The sequence below is a fragment of the Pocillopora damicornis genome, chromosome 4, assembly GCF_964200805.1.
Source record: "Pocillopora damicornis chromosome 4, jaPocDami1.2, whole genome shotgun sequence".
NCBI lineage: Eukaryota > Metazoa > Cnidaria > Anthozoa > Scleractinia > Pocilloporidae > Pocillopora > Pocillopora damicornis.
Window position 1 is genome coordinate 3,139,592 of NC_142673.1, and position 14,018 is coordinate 3,153,609.

At 39.9% G+C, this 14,018-nt stretch overlaps 1 protein-coding gene, 1 long non-coding RNA gene, 1 other non-coding gene and 1 pseudogene across 4 annotated transcripts; 3 read left to right on the forward strand and 1 right to left on the reverse strand.

The window, feature by feature from the left end:
- The first annotated feature begins 592 nt into the window (after positions 1-592).
- On the forward strand, positions 593-4,309 carry LOC149046481 (uncharacterized; annotated as a pseudogene). Its single transcript, XR_016186349.1, has 2 exons — positions 593-1,867; positions 2,138-4,309. The product of XR_016186349.1 is annotated as an uncharacterized LOC149046481 (transcript).
- Positions 4,310-5,206: 897 nt separating this feature from the next.
- Positions 5,207-13,620, forward strand: LOC113665284 (uncharacterized). Its single transcript, XR_016186350.1, has 7 exons — positions 5,207-5,264; positions 6,988-7,275; positions 7,455-7,778; positions 8,424-8,738; positions 9,578-9,625; positions 11,615-11,894; positions 12,273-13,620. It is a non-coding gene; the product is annotated as an uncharacterized LOC113665284 (transcript).
- On the forward strand, positions 8,824-9,415 carry LOC149046482 (uncharacterized; the record flags this gene model as incomplete). Its single annotated transcript, XM_089202407.1, has 1 exon — positions 8,824-9,415. A coding segment is annotated over one exon (447 nt), but the record flags the coding sequence as incomplete, so codon positions are not given.
- On the reverse strand, positions 11,052-11,364 carry LOC149046483 (uncharacterized). Its single transcript, XR_016186351.1, has 2 exons — positions 11,278-11,364; positions 11,052-11,156 (listed from the first exon to the last, which is right to left on the reverse strand). It is a non-coding gene; the product is annotated as an uncharacterized LOC149046483 (long non-coding RNA).
- Positions 13,621-14,018: the final 398 nt, after the last annotated feature.

A 14,018-nucleotide genomic window follows, 5' to 3' on the forward strand; every position in this document is an offset into this window, starting at 1 on the left:
AAAAGGAAAGGAATGTAAAATACTGACTCGTGACAAGGTTAACAACAGAATGCGTCATCAGTTTGGGATTTGTGGGGCTTTTGCCTAGTTTTTTTCTTTTGCCACATGCAGAGCTATTTGTTCAAGGAGGATGTGCAAGGTTAAAAAGTATAAATTAATTCTTTCTCTCAAAATATTAAAGGAATTTGTGTGCGATGTCGACAGTCCCTAGCAAAAATAAAAAATCAGTTACAGTCGCAGAGCTTGGAGGCCACAGGAGGTGTGGAAAACATCACAGGAGGTCTAAGTGGTCTAACCTTGGTGAGTTTCTTCAAAGTGTTATGAAGAATTTCCATCCAATATAATTAATAAAAATGGAAAACCTTAACGCATTCTCTGAATTCTCCCTTCTCCGCCCTTTTCATGCCTAGGGATTCAACCCAGGTGGGAGAAGGGCGTGTCCAGGCTAACTTGCATGCGCATTCTCAAACGCCGCCATTGCCGCCCGTCAACGACTTGGCAAAACCATACATGGCACAAGAATTGGATAGGCGTGCCCTTCCCAGATAGCATATCACACTACAGGATATATCCAAATAATATAGGTTTTAAATTATTATATGGCTTCTCCACATTTTTTTTTCGAAATGCTCCAAATGGAAAATAATGCTGAGAAGTAATTGGATAAAGATATCAGAATAGGTTATTAGTCAGTTATATTATAAGGTGAAAATAATCATCGACTATAAACTTCCGCCTTGCATGCGACACCCCGCGCGTGTATACGGTTGATCTCATTTTGAAGCCATCCAAAGCAATGTGTTCACTTTTTCGTCAGGTTGATGAACAAGGGAGTGACTCTGATATTCCTGCCACTTGTGCTGTCACTGTTGGTGATGAAGCATTGCCAGAAGGTTTCACATCAAAACGGCAGAGCCTATTTGTTCCGCAAGAAGATTGCGAAGAGAGTGATGAAAGCTCGAGTCTAGACAACGAGTCCCAGGTGCAACTAAATCGCTTCTTACACCTTCGAGACGTCAGTCCAGTACGTCACACGTTATCAGTGCCGTGGAATACAGCGCACGAGCGTACTAAACGTAGATACCTACGGAAAGCTCAACAATGTATTTCTGCAATGCTGGATGTCCTGGCACCTGAAAATTCGCAAGAACTGTGGACGGAGCTTTGTGATCGTTACGCTGTATGCAGCGAGAGTCAGGTTGTGGTCGAAGGCAGAAGTGAAAAAGAGACGGACCTTCTTAATGCATTTGCTGAAAGCTACTTGAACGCACAACATTGGAGCACCAGACGGCAAATACTTTCTTTGATGGCAGACAAGTTATCCCTTAAGGAGATGAGGGAGTTTATTCCAACCGTTACTAGCTATCGCTACAACATTGCCCGACGCCACAGGCTGATTCATGGAAGAGCTGCTCCTCTTCCAAACCAGGAGAAAAGGAGAATGAGAATTGAACCTGTAAAATTAGAACATTTTGTTTCTTTTATAACAAGTCCACACGTTATTCAAGATGTTCCTTTCGGGGAAAAACTTCTGAAATTGTCGACTGGCGAGATCATAAAAACACCCAATGTTATCAGAACAATGATACCAGAGCGTATTGTCCAGCAGTATCAACAATACTGCTGTGAAACCAACTTTGAGCCTATGAGTAAGAGGACGCTACAGAGAGTTTTGGCCGTGTGTTCTTCATCTGTTCGGAAGTCTCTGCAAGGACTTGATAACTTTTCAGCATCAGGGGTGGAAGCATTTGATGCTTTAGAAAAACTCGTTGATAAGCTTGTTGACTGTGGCAAGACTCAGCAATGGGCGAGGTAAATTAAGCAGCAACTTCGTTTGTCGAAGCAGTACCTAAAGGGCGACTACAAAGTGGGTGCATATTTTATAATTATGCGTTGCCTTTGCAAATGCAGTAAACTTCTTACTATGATTCACGGCTACCTCTTTCTTTCCCTCCGAGTCTTCTTTATGCTTAATTTATGAAACAACAGTTTAAAATTCACTGTAATACGCTTACACACATGTATACAACGCTGAGAATCGGTTAAGTAATCTTTTTGAAATGTCGATCATATGCGCATGCGTTGCTTTGCAACTATACACTGAATCACGCGCTCGTCATTTTACTTTTTATTTTAGGTACATGCAGTGGAGGCCTCTGAGGTTCCCGATCATTGTCGAATTTACGCGCTAAGTGACCCAAGCAATGCTGAATTTCGGGGCTCCTGCGACCATCTCCACAATGAGTCATGTGAACAGTGTTATGACTTACAAGAAGTATTGTGTACCACAGAAGATGAGTGTTCAAGTGCGCTCTCGTCAACAGAAGATCAAGCTGACATGCTGCATACCATTAAACAGGCAAGGGATGATATCATCAGCTGGAAAGCCCATCAGCTACGTTCAGTCCACCAAGCTGAGGCAAAGCATTCAGTTTTAGCCAAACTCGACAGCCGATCGGTGCTGTTAGTCCAGGACTGGGCAATGAAATATATGCCCCGAAAATATGGAGAGGCACAGTCAGATTGGTTTGCGAAGCGAGGATTGCCATGGCACATTAGCGTTGCCATAAGACGGTCAGAGGATTCTGAGTACTTTGAATCGCAAACACTTGTTCACGTATTCCAAAGCTGCGCCCAAGACAGTGTGACTGTGGCTTCGATAATGCTTGACTGCCTCACTACCCTGAAAAAGGAAATTCCAGAGCTGGAAATGGCTTATTACAATCAAGATAACGCTGGCTGTTATCACAGCGGAAATTCAATCATCTCAGGTAAGCTGGCCGGTGATGCCGTGGGAGTGGCTGTTGTAAGAAACGACTTTTCGGACCCTCAAGGTGGAAAGGGGGTATGTGATCGCAAAGCGGCAACAATCAAGGGAGACGTTGGAAGGTACGTAAACGAAGGCAATGATGTCATCAACGCTCTACAATTCAAAACAGCCATTGAATCTGGCCAAGGAACCACAGGAGTGAAAGCAAGTTATGTTACTGCCAAACCGTCAAGCACCTTTAATATCAAATGGGATGGCATAAGCTTACTCAACAATTTTGAGTACGATGAAAGTGGCGTACGAGTGTGGAGAGCATTCAATGTGGGTTCCGGTAAAGTAGTGCCATGGGCCAAGTTCGAAGGAGTCATGAAGCAGCCCGAAAAATTGGAAATCCTAGACCCGCCATCGCCAAATCCAAGTGGTTCACCGACGTTCAAGATTGTGGGACACCGACATATTAAGAAAAGCTCTGTCAAAGCAGATTTCTCAACTGAAAGCGAAAATCAAGATCGACGCTGTATTGGGGAATATAAGCCAGATGACATGCTTTTCCCGTGTCCAGAAGAAGGATGTGTAAAAGCATACAGTCGCTTTGAAAACCTCCAGACACACCTAGATACTGGAAAACACCAATGATGCTCGAACAGGAAACTCTCTACGATAAAGCTAAAAGAGAATATTCTTCCAAGCTGACGGAGGGACGCAGTCGAATACCAAGCGTTCAAGTTGCTGCACAATCAAAGCGTGACGGCTTGCCTCCTCTTCCAATGGGTTGGGCCCTGAAGAAAATTAAGAAAAAGGTGCGTTTTACAAAGAAACAGACCGAATTCTTAACTGACCAATTTCAAAAAGGGGAGTATAGTGGACGGAAAAGCGATCCACAGGAAGTTTCGAAAACCATGAGCCTAGCAAGAGACCAAGCGGGGGAACGCCGATTTCAACCTGATGAAGTCCTTACGTCGCAGCAAATTAGTGGCTTCTTCAGCCGTCTTTCAGGAAAGAAGCGATTAGAAGTTACAGCCGCCGATAACGAAGCAAAAGCTAGTGAAGTCTCAGAAGTGGATATGGAGAGCGTCGACGAGGACGAAATCTCCGCCGAAGCTGAGAAGCATCTATCTGCAGTGTGTGCAAATGTGATGAGAGATGTGGCTATTCAGCATCCGATTGTATCTTTCGATGTTAACATCTGCGAACTTGTACAAAAACGTACAGTCACAACTTTAAGAGTGGATAGGCTAAGAGACATGTGCATCGACCTTGGGCTGGATATTTCTGACATTTCACCACAAAAGAGGAAAAAGCCATTCATCGCACGACTCACACAATTAGTCCAAGAGTGTACCTGCTCTTCCAAGTAACTGAGCACTGAACGTTTTACGAGTAACTGATCCGCTGATCATAAAAGCGGTGCGTGTATTATTTACAAGAAGGCGTTGCGTGACAGCAGAGTCCTACATATCGGATTTCAGTCACTCGAGCCCACCACTGCTTGTGAAACCTTCTTACCTTTGTGTTGGACGATTTTCAGTATATTCGAAACTGGCGAGTGTAGAAGGCGCAGAGGGGATGCAAATGCTCGAATCCATGTTCACCGGATGAGAAGTAAACGTAAACTAACGGCTTTGAGCCACATTTAACCTGTTGAGTGCAATTCAACTGTTTAACCTGTTGTGTGATGAATTATGCAGAATTATGGCGTGATTCTCAGGGTAGCAAAGTCGAAAATTGTTCCTCCTGTCTCCGTAGATAAGTGTAGTTATAGACATTTTAATATGTTTCTAGTCATTTAGTGTGAAGACATAACTGACCAAAACAGTTATTTGTGTCCAACGCGTTTAATTTTGTTATTATGCATCTCATTATGGCGTTATAGTAATTTAACCGAAATTCGGCTGGTGGTCATCTTTTGATAGTCAAAGGTCCCAAAGAAATAAAACCCAAATCGTAAAGAACTATCTTTCAAGGCTTCTTGGTAGTGTTATTGTAAACTTTGAGACACTACCACATGTATTTTTGCCAAGCTATTCTAGGCCACCTTTGCTTTAATTTCAAAAGGCCGAAGATGTCGTCTCTTAATAGGGACGTAGCTCCGCCAAGAATAACATGAGACAAAAACTGTCACTTTGCCTCGATAATGCAAGTCCAACTCAATATTTCTATAACTAGAAAAGTTCTTCCGTTACATTTTTGTTAGCATGACAAGTGCTCGAAAAGTGCATAATTTCAGGATCGCGCTTGGTGAAATTTGAGCTATTTAACCCCAGAAATGTTAAAGCAAATTATTCCCGCTAAAGTGCATATTTCAAAAATCTAACCCCATTTCCTTTTGTTTACTAGATAAGACTACCCACAGGCAAAAAATGAACCTAATCGATTTTTGACCGTGTCCGCGACTTTTTCGATAATCTGTGATTTTTATTGACATTTACTCTTAAATTTCGCGTCTACCCAGCAAACCCTATGGCTAGCCAATGTGATAATACCATCTCAATCGGTAAGCTGAATTGAATGTTGTATTGAATTTACCGAAGAGAATATTCTAAGCGGAAGCTGTTGAAAGGTGGGCAAACTTTCACGTACTAGTGCCGTAAATTCCGCATCTTTCTTGTGTTACGAAGTACGTAATAAACTTGTCCGGGCAAGTAATCGATCCTAAGTCTCCAAAGATTCCTTCGGAAAATGAGATGAACTCGTTACTCTTGGAGCGAGTTTTCTCAAAGCCAAAATAGCAAAGCGGCACGGTTTACTGACCAACTTCTGCATTATAGATCAATGCTTTTATAAATAACCGGGATCTTCTCCGATTTCTTTTCCTCGTCGGCCGAGGATCTTAATTTCTTCATCAGATTTGCAATCAACAACAATTTTAAAACGTAGATAGTGTATATTTTGCTTAGGAATGATTACTCCGAAGTTCTGAGAATTTCGCGGTAGTGATTTCTGAGAATTAGAAACATGACATAAAGTATTATTCTCAAACTCGATTCAAAGTCATAGTTTTTCCTCTGAAATGAAAAACCGATCGCGAGTTATCATGATAGAGAAGCATTACATTGTTTGTTGTTTGTTCACTGATAAATTACCCAATCTAACGATGGGTGAGTACAACGTCACTAGTTATTCAATTCAGTTGAGAAGATTTCGAAATGCATTGGCGCGTGACCAAAGTTAACCTTGATGTTACAATTTTCTCTCTGTTTTTCGAAGTTACAGCTTCAACAGAAGTCACAGCGATAATAAATCGAGAATATTTGACTAAAATCATGTCGTTCAGTCGAATCGTAATTAACAACAAGACCAGATTTCGTGACACTTCTTTAGTGCGGCGACATAATAAACTCAACTCGGTCAAATCATTAGAGCTCACCTACAAACACGATTATAAGACATGAACCTAACGCTAAGACATGTAATAAAATCTGATTAGAAAGAGACGGAACTACTGGCACTTGTGTATGAAAAGCACAATGTCACAGAGTGAGACACTTTATGTTTGCTTGAAGCTATAGCAACCCTTTGCACCCTAACATCAGTGAACGTATTTTCCATACTGTTCCCCATATATTCTCTAAGGTGCTGACAAGGAAAATTTGTGTAACAATCAACAGCTTCTTTTGCTGCTTATAATTGTTTTTATTCTCATGACCTTACTACATGATTTAGGGATGATACTGTTAGGAGAAATTAGATGCTAGTCACTCTTAGGGGTTAGGGATGAGTTAAATGGTGAAAGGAATCTATTTACCTTCGGATGTGTTTGGATTTGTGGAGATTGGGTGGATTCACGCAGTTCCCTAAGCGTTTTTTTTAATTATTTTTCCTAAAGATTTTAGATTGACAATTGAAATTCACGATAGCTATCACTCAGATGTTAGTCATTGTCACTAAAGTTTTGTGGAGATTGAAGGGTTTTATAGATGTTTAGGTAGAAGCGACTTATGCCTTAACATTTATCCTTCTGTTAAACTCATACGAAATTCTTAAAACTCTTAATTAGCATAACACAATTTTAGATACCTTCAACTGCATCTGAACCTGTATATTAGATAGCAAGCGATCCATAGATGATTAGATATATATATCTATATCTTTTTTTTTTAAATTTTGTAAATTCATAAAAAATTCTTGGGTTTTCTTCCAAAGCAAGTCTCTGAGAGTGACCAATGAATAGAGGCGCAATAATTTTATCATAATGTACATTTTTTCCTTCCTTTTAGAATCTTTGTTCTCTGCTTTCATGAAACTTAGGCCGGAAGCAGTGGAAAAGATAACCAAGAGGTTAGACATGGAAATAACAAGGGCGGTGAAAAATTGGAGGCATTTTGCAAGAGAGTTAAACGTTGCACCAGAAGTTATAGAAAGTCTGAAGTGGTACGGTACCTTTAGTCCAACCGCGAACGTTTTTGATAACTTGGAGTTTACAAAACCAGACCTTACAATTTCGACGTTGAAGGAGGTTTTCACAAATATCGGAAGGAACGATTTGAAACAACTGCTGGATCGAGGTATTGTGTAAAAACTGTGCTTCTTCTTTTATCCGCAAACACATTAGTGACACATTAAACTCTTCACACTTTTCTCTTTTCTCTTCAGATTGAAGTTTACGATAGTCACAACCCCGTAAATGAAAGCTATTAAAAAAAATGTTTTCGATAACCATTTTATAACATCATTTTTTTCAAAGTTTTTAAAGCAGAAGACGACGGGGAGAAAGTAACAACTGTCTTAGATAAAGTCCCCTTGACTGATATCGCACTGGGACTTGAAAGATTTAAAGGACCCACGGCAAACTGGGAAGACTTTGCCATGCACAAAATGATTGGTGTAGCCAAAAACAGAGGCGAGGTACACCAGTTTTGATCACCTCAATTAGAAGATCCAACAGCACAGCTTTTCCAGTATCTGGAGACGAAAAGAAGCCGGTTGACACTGGGAGAACTGTACGACGTACTCAGCTCTGATTCAGTTAAGAGACCTCGCACTGCAAAACGCCTGATAGATCCAAATGGTATGTGTTATGTGCCTTATTTCGTAACCAGGATTAAGACCGAGGGTCTGACAGATACACGGTTCCATTTTTAGTTCTTCTTATGTATCTAAAAACTACCTTACAGCAAAACTTTTTCAAGCTTGGTGTGAAATTCCTCTCACCCTCTCAGCTTCTGGGTTTTTTAAACTATTTTTGTAATTGACCTGATACACCGGAAAAACCAAGTGTCTTTTCCTATACACTTACACATACACTCCATGTTGCTGTTCGTCTGTCCTGTAATCGATCACAGATGACGTCAAAGTATGGAAAGAACATCATCGACGCATTCGACTGCAAGGCGTGTGCCACTCTATTGTGATCTATTAATGAACAGACCCACAGCAACATAGAATCTATTTGATTTACACAATTAAGTAGCAAAGTGATGTTAATGGTGACGTAATTTTTGCATCTCTTCTTCATCTTCGATCAGTTGGTGGTGAGAAGAAATTAAAATGAGTGTATTATTAGGACACGCAGGGACAGGCATCTTTCACCCTCTTTATGAAAATTTGATTGCCGCCCTCAGTCTTTGAGAACGGTTTTTTTCTAGGCACACGATCTCGATAATATATCAGTCAGAGGTCATCTACAGGGCCTGATAAGCATCAATTATTTCAGTTGAAGAGTCTTCTTGGCGTAGTCGATTGGTGAAAACGGTTATAGCACCAGAATCAGACCTACTCCGGGGGATATCTAGTGATCTTAACAGGAAAGTTCCTGGAACGGGTGACTGGAAAACAGTGGCATGGAGATTTAACATACCATATGAAGATTATATTCAATTTGAAAATCGTAAAGAAAAACGGAGCCCTACAAGAGAAGTCTTGGACAGAGTTCTCTCTGATCGACCTCAAATCGCCATACTTGAGATTGTGCAAGCACTAGGAAACATTGAACGTCAAGATGTCATTGAAGTTATTAAAGAAGAACTAGGTAGGAAAAATTTGATGCAATCACTTCAACAAATGGATATATTTTCCTGAATATCTCACAATAAGTTTTTTTGCCTTGCTTTGTTAAAGAGGTCAGGTTGGAAACACCATTCGCCGAGGATGGCAATAACGATAACGATGACAATAATGATGACGATAGTGATGACAATAACGATGACCATAACGATGACAATAACGATGACGATAACGATGACGATAGCAATCACGATAACAATTACGATAACGATGACGATAACAGTGACGATAGCAATGACAATAACGATGACGATAACAATGATGATAACGATGACGATTACAGTGACGGTAACAATGACATTCACGATGAGGAGAACCACAACAGTAACGATGACGATAACAATTATGATGACGATAACGATGATAATAACGAAGACGATAACAACGACGATAACGAGGACGATAACAGTGACGATAACAATGACAATAACGATGACGATAACGACAACGATGACGATAACTATGACGATAACAATGACGATAACGATGACGATTAAGATGATGATAACGCTGACAATAACGATGACGATAACGATAACAATGACAATAACGATGACGATAACGATGACGATAACGATGAAGATAACGACGACGATAACGACAACGATGACGTTGGTGTTGATAATGACGACCTTGTTAATCATTTTTAGCCCTGTTGAAAAACCTCAAGCGTCTCGCTGTAAGTTTCTGCTTTCTTACATGGAGCCCTACAGAATTTAGGCATCCACGGGTGTAAATCTTTTGCATGATTATAATTTTTAATATCAACACCATCGAAACTAATCATTTACATGTTTTCATTAGGTGTGGAAGATTTGACTCAAGCCATGAGAAATCTTATAAGAGATAAAGGTCAGAAAAACTGAATTTACAAGAGAGAGGAAAATTGATATGAAACATTTTCGAAAGAAAGCTTGGCAACTTTTAAATTGAATGTCCTCATTTGACTATCCAAACAGAGATATTCCCCTCTCCTCCTCTCTTCTATTTTCCTTATTCTATGCGTCATAAAATTAGGTCGTTTTTAAGTATTAGTGTAAATTTGAATGGGTTGATCATCTAGTTTGCCTGTTTTCGCCATCTCTTACCCAAGTCATTGCTGATAAAGGGATTTTTAGGCAAATGTTGCTCATAGTTATATGAGGAGCATTGCGACATGAGATTTTGAGGGATAAGAGTAAATACTACCAGCAATTATGAACGATAATTCAAGTTAAGCACTGTATCTTTTCAGTTTTCAATAATCATTATTTTTCTGCTGCCTCCTACTTACATAGTAGCTGAAATATTTCAAAATTTGTAAAAGAGCGGTATGAATTATGAACGAATCAAACATCTTGGGAAATGAAAATTTTCAACCCCCCTTCAAATTTTGCATGCAGTTAGGCGCTCTGGGGGGATGCACAAAAATGCTCTTTTTAAAGGGCGCAGCACTCTTGTTGCCATGGTAACAACGGCTACTTGTTCGAGGCCTGGGGCCTCATTTTCATACAAAAACGTCGCAAAAAAAGAGTGAAATGTTTATTTCTCTATCTCAAGCTAAATACAACATCACAAATTGGCACTTCTACCATACATAGTAACATCATTCATCTTCACATTGATACAGTCAATTTTCCCTGGGAGTGAAGTTGAACACACTAACAGGTTATTCATTTCGATACAGTTCCGGTCATCTTTGTTGTCGGGTAAAACAGGGAAAACGTTTATCTGAATTTCTCCAAAAGTACACCGATTCTGGAACTGAAACTGACCACATAGCTGGTCTCTCTAATTTTCCCCTGAGGTGGCCGGCTCACTAGGTAGAAACAGGAGATCGTTCGGTCCAATAACGTTAGTCTGTGGAGATTATCAATCTAATAACTGAGAAGAATGTGGCCTTTTGTTCATCAGTGACAGCATTAATTATTTCAAACATGTATTTCTCGGTCCAAGCGACAAAAAAAATAGTTCCTTTGTAATTTTGTAAGCACTTCCTATAGCATTTTATTGTCAAGGAAATTAATCTCAAGGTTCAAAGCCAATATAACGTTCGAGCACGAGAAAGACTCCCTGAAAAAAAAGGTAAATTTCTGGAAATTGGTTGTGATGAAATCCCTGTTCCATTTGCTGTACTGCAATGATACTGAGTAGTTCAAAATCTCCACTTTATGATGATTTTCGCGCGCGTCGTACAAATTGCTATTACTGGCGACTGGGTTTTACATGTAGTACTGCCGCTGACAAGTTGCAATTTCTGCTTTCAGGTTCTCACTGTTTACGAGCGTTCAATCGAGGGTTTTTTCATTTTTTTTTTTGGTTGTTTTTACTTAGAATGCGCGGAAATCAGCTGATATACCGAAAAATGTCCATTTCTCGTCTTCTTTGGGACGGACGATGGAAACTTCATAGAGAAATACAGCGTCACGCCATCGTGACAACGTACAAGTTTATTACAAATGACCGGTGTGAGGATAGTTTCGTCTTCATCATGTTTCAAATGACATGCAAGTATAACAGTGTACCTTCAGAGGACTTCAGATCGCTCAAATTCCCATGAAAGAAGGTGCAGCAATCGGAATCTGGATGATATGCACGCGATTTGCGTTTTTGTATGAAAATGAGGCCCCAGGCCTCGAACAAGTAGCCGTTGTTACCATGGCAACAAGAGTGCTGCGCCCTTTAAAAAGAGCATTTTTGTGCATCCCCCCAGAGCGCCTAACTGCATGCAAAATTTGAAGGGGGGTTGAAAATTTTCATTTCCCAAGATGTTTGATTCTTACAGAAACTTATTAATAACAGTTATATTCGGGGAGAATGATGTGAACATTCTAGCAACTTTCCCTCAATATTTGCATTTAGAGGATGCAGCAGTAATTTTGCCCGACTCGTCTGTTTCTCCTGGACCGTCTGGGTCAGATGAACCATCTGGTTCAACCGCACCTGTAGGGCCGACTTGGTCAAATGGTCAAGAAAACCAGCCTCAAGTGTTCTTGTCGTATCAGTGGGATATACAGGCTAAAGTCATAGAGCTAAAAGAAAACTTGAGCTGAAGGGATTAACTTGCTGGATGGATAGAGATAGAATGGGCCCTGGAGACGAATTGAAAGGGGAGATTGAACATGGAATATCACATTGCAAGGTACAGACAACATTTTCTTAAGTCTCTGAAGGAAACAAAATTGGTTAATTGGTTTACCTGTCCGTCCCTATAGCCAAGCTATACTGAGAGAAATGTAAAAGAGTAAAAACCTTGAAAATACATGACGTTCAGCTTAGATTTGTAAGCTCAGCTACTACACGGATCACGACACTTGACGAAATTTTTGACCAACCGTTCCAAACCTATATTTTAATAAAGAACGAAAAAAAAAATACAAATACAAAAAAAAAAAAAAAAAACCATAAAAGAAAGATTAAGAAAACAAAGCGCCCAAGATTCCTCATTGAAACGCCGGCTAGTTTAAAAATCGGTTGTTGTATAGCTTTTTAACACGTCCATATTTGTTTCGATCATCAGGTTTTTATCAGTTGCATGACAAAGAAATACTGCACCTCGGAAATGTGCCAACGTGAAGCCAATTTAGCCTGCAATAGGAAGAAGCACATCATACCTATGTTATTTGAAAAATTGGATTCTTGGCCGCCACAAGGCAGCCTTGGTATGGTCTTTCCCGATACTCTTTACCTCAGGCTACCAGGTGGCATCCTCACCAACGAAAAGTTCGAAGAACTTTTGAAGAAAATCATGGAGTTTGTTCCACCCCAGAACGAATAATGCTTTGCATTACAAGGAAGACACCAAAGGAAAGATGTGATTGATGACTTTACTAATCTGTAGCACTCTACGTCTTTTGGATTAGTTTTTTTTTCTAATATTTACCTCAATTGCAACTGCTTTTTTGCCTTCTTTTAATCAAAGATATGAACTTAAATTTAACCCAATCTGCAAGGTTTTCAAGCGATGTTTGCGAGAAAGCGATAAGTGATTAAGCAGCGAAAAGACGGCTCTAAATCCATGGCAGCTTCGTCGTTCGTCGACCACATCACGATCTGTGTATTTGCCCATAGAAATTCTGTCTGCACGTCACGGTGTTTGTTTCCAAGGTTATATTTGGATCGGAGCCTTGCGATTCCTGAGGCCTCCCAAAAATGTTTTCTTGCGAAAGAACACTTCAGGATGAAGGACAAAAATTAGGCCCTGAGTAAACTAACACGTTTTCATGTCTCTGTTTCCGTATAGGCGAAAACTTGGCAAGATATATCTGCCCGCACCAACGTTTCGCAGCATCTTCACTAATCCACATTAAAACGGTCGAAAACGTTAAAATAGGATGGACCTGGAATTCCGCATACGTAAGAGCAGTTACATCCGTTAATTTTTTTCATCACCCTTTTTAAAAGCCTTCGTTTTCACTCGCCCACACCAAAACGGAGGGTTTTAAAAACGATGCATATTCAAAAGATTCCACACAAGTAACCGTTTTCGAGAGTTTCTTTTTTCATCAACGTTTTGGGGCGTTTTGATATGGATGACCGTCGAAAACGAAACAAAAAGGTTGCGTTTTCAAACGAAAACGCAGTAGTATCGTAGGAGGCTCAGCTACAATGACAGTTTTGAGCAGTTTGGGAACCAGAACTAAAGAATTAAATCACTTATCAAGTTTTTCTTACTGTATATCACAGATGGCTTAATCACTAAAGTATCAAATTCAATGTGCTACATCAGTTTAGAAATAATCATGATACTTCGATAGCCAACTTGTTTTTTGTCTGTACGAAAGAAAATAGTTTGCTTCAGTTGAGAAAACAATTGTGGATAAGTGCAATAGAAAGGCATCCGTTTGATAATTAAACGATTTTTTTAATAATTTCTTGCAAATATATCTTTTACGTATTTCCCCGATATCTTACCCCCCCCTCCCTTAATCTGTTGTGGCTGTTGCTTAACTTGTTTGTTATGTGCCATGTTTTTTACGTGTTCCTTAGATTCAAATCCAAACCAAACCAAACCAAACAAAGGTAAAGATTGTCGATCGAAATCGCAGTGCGCCAACTTTTACCGGACTGTGCATTAGCTTCTATTTTGATATCCAGGTTCTTCAAAGAGTGACTAAGGGTCTGCAAGTTCAAGTTATTACAAATCAGCCTGCTGATTATCACCATTATCACAATGCTTAGCTGTAATTACCGTGCATGTTAATCCCATAGCAACAACCACATGAGTCAAGTGAAGCAATGTTCCACTAAGGTCGTTACTTTACTT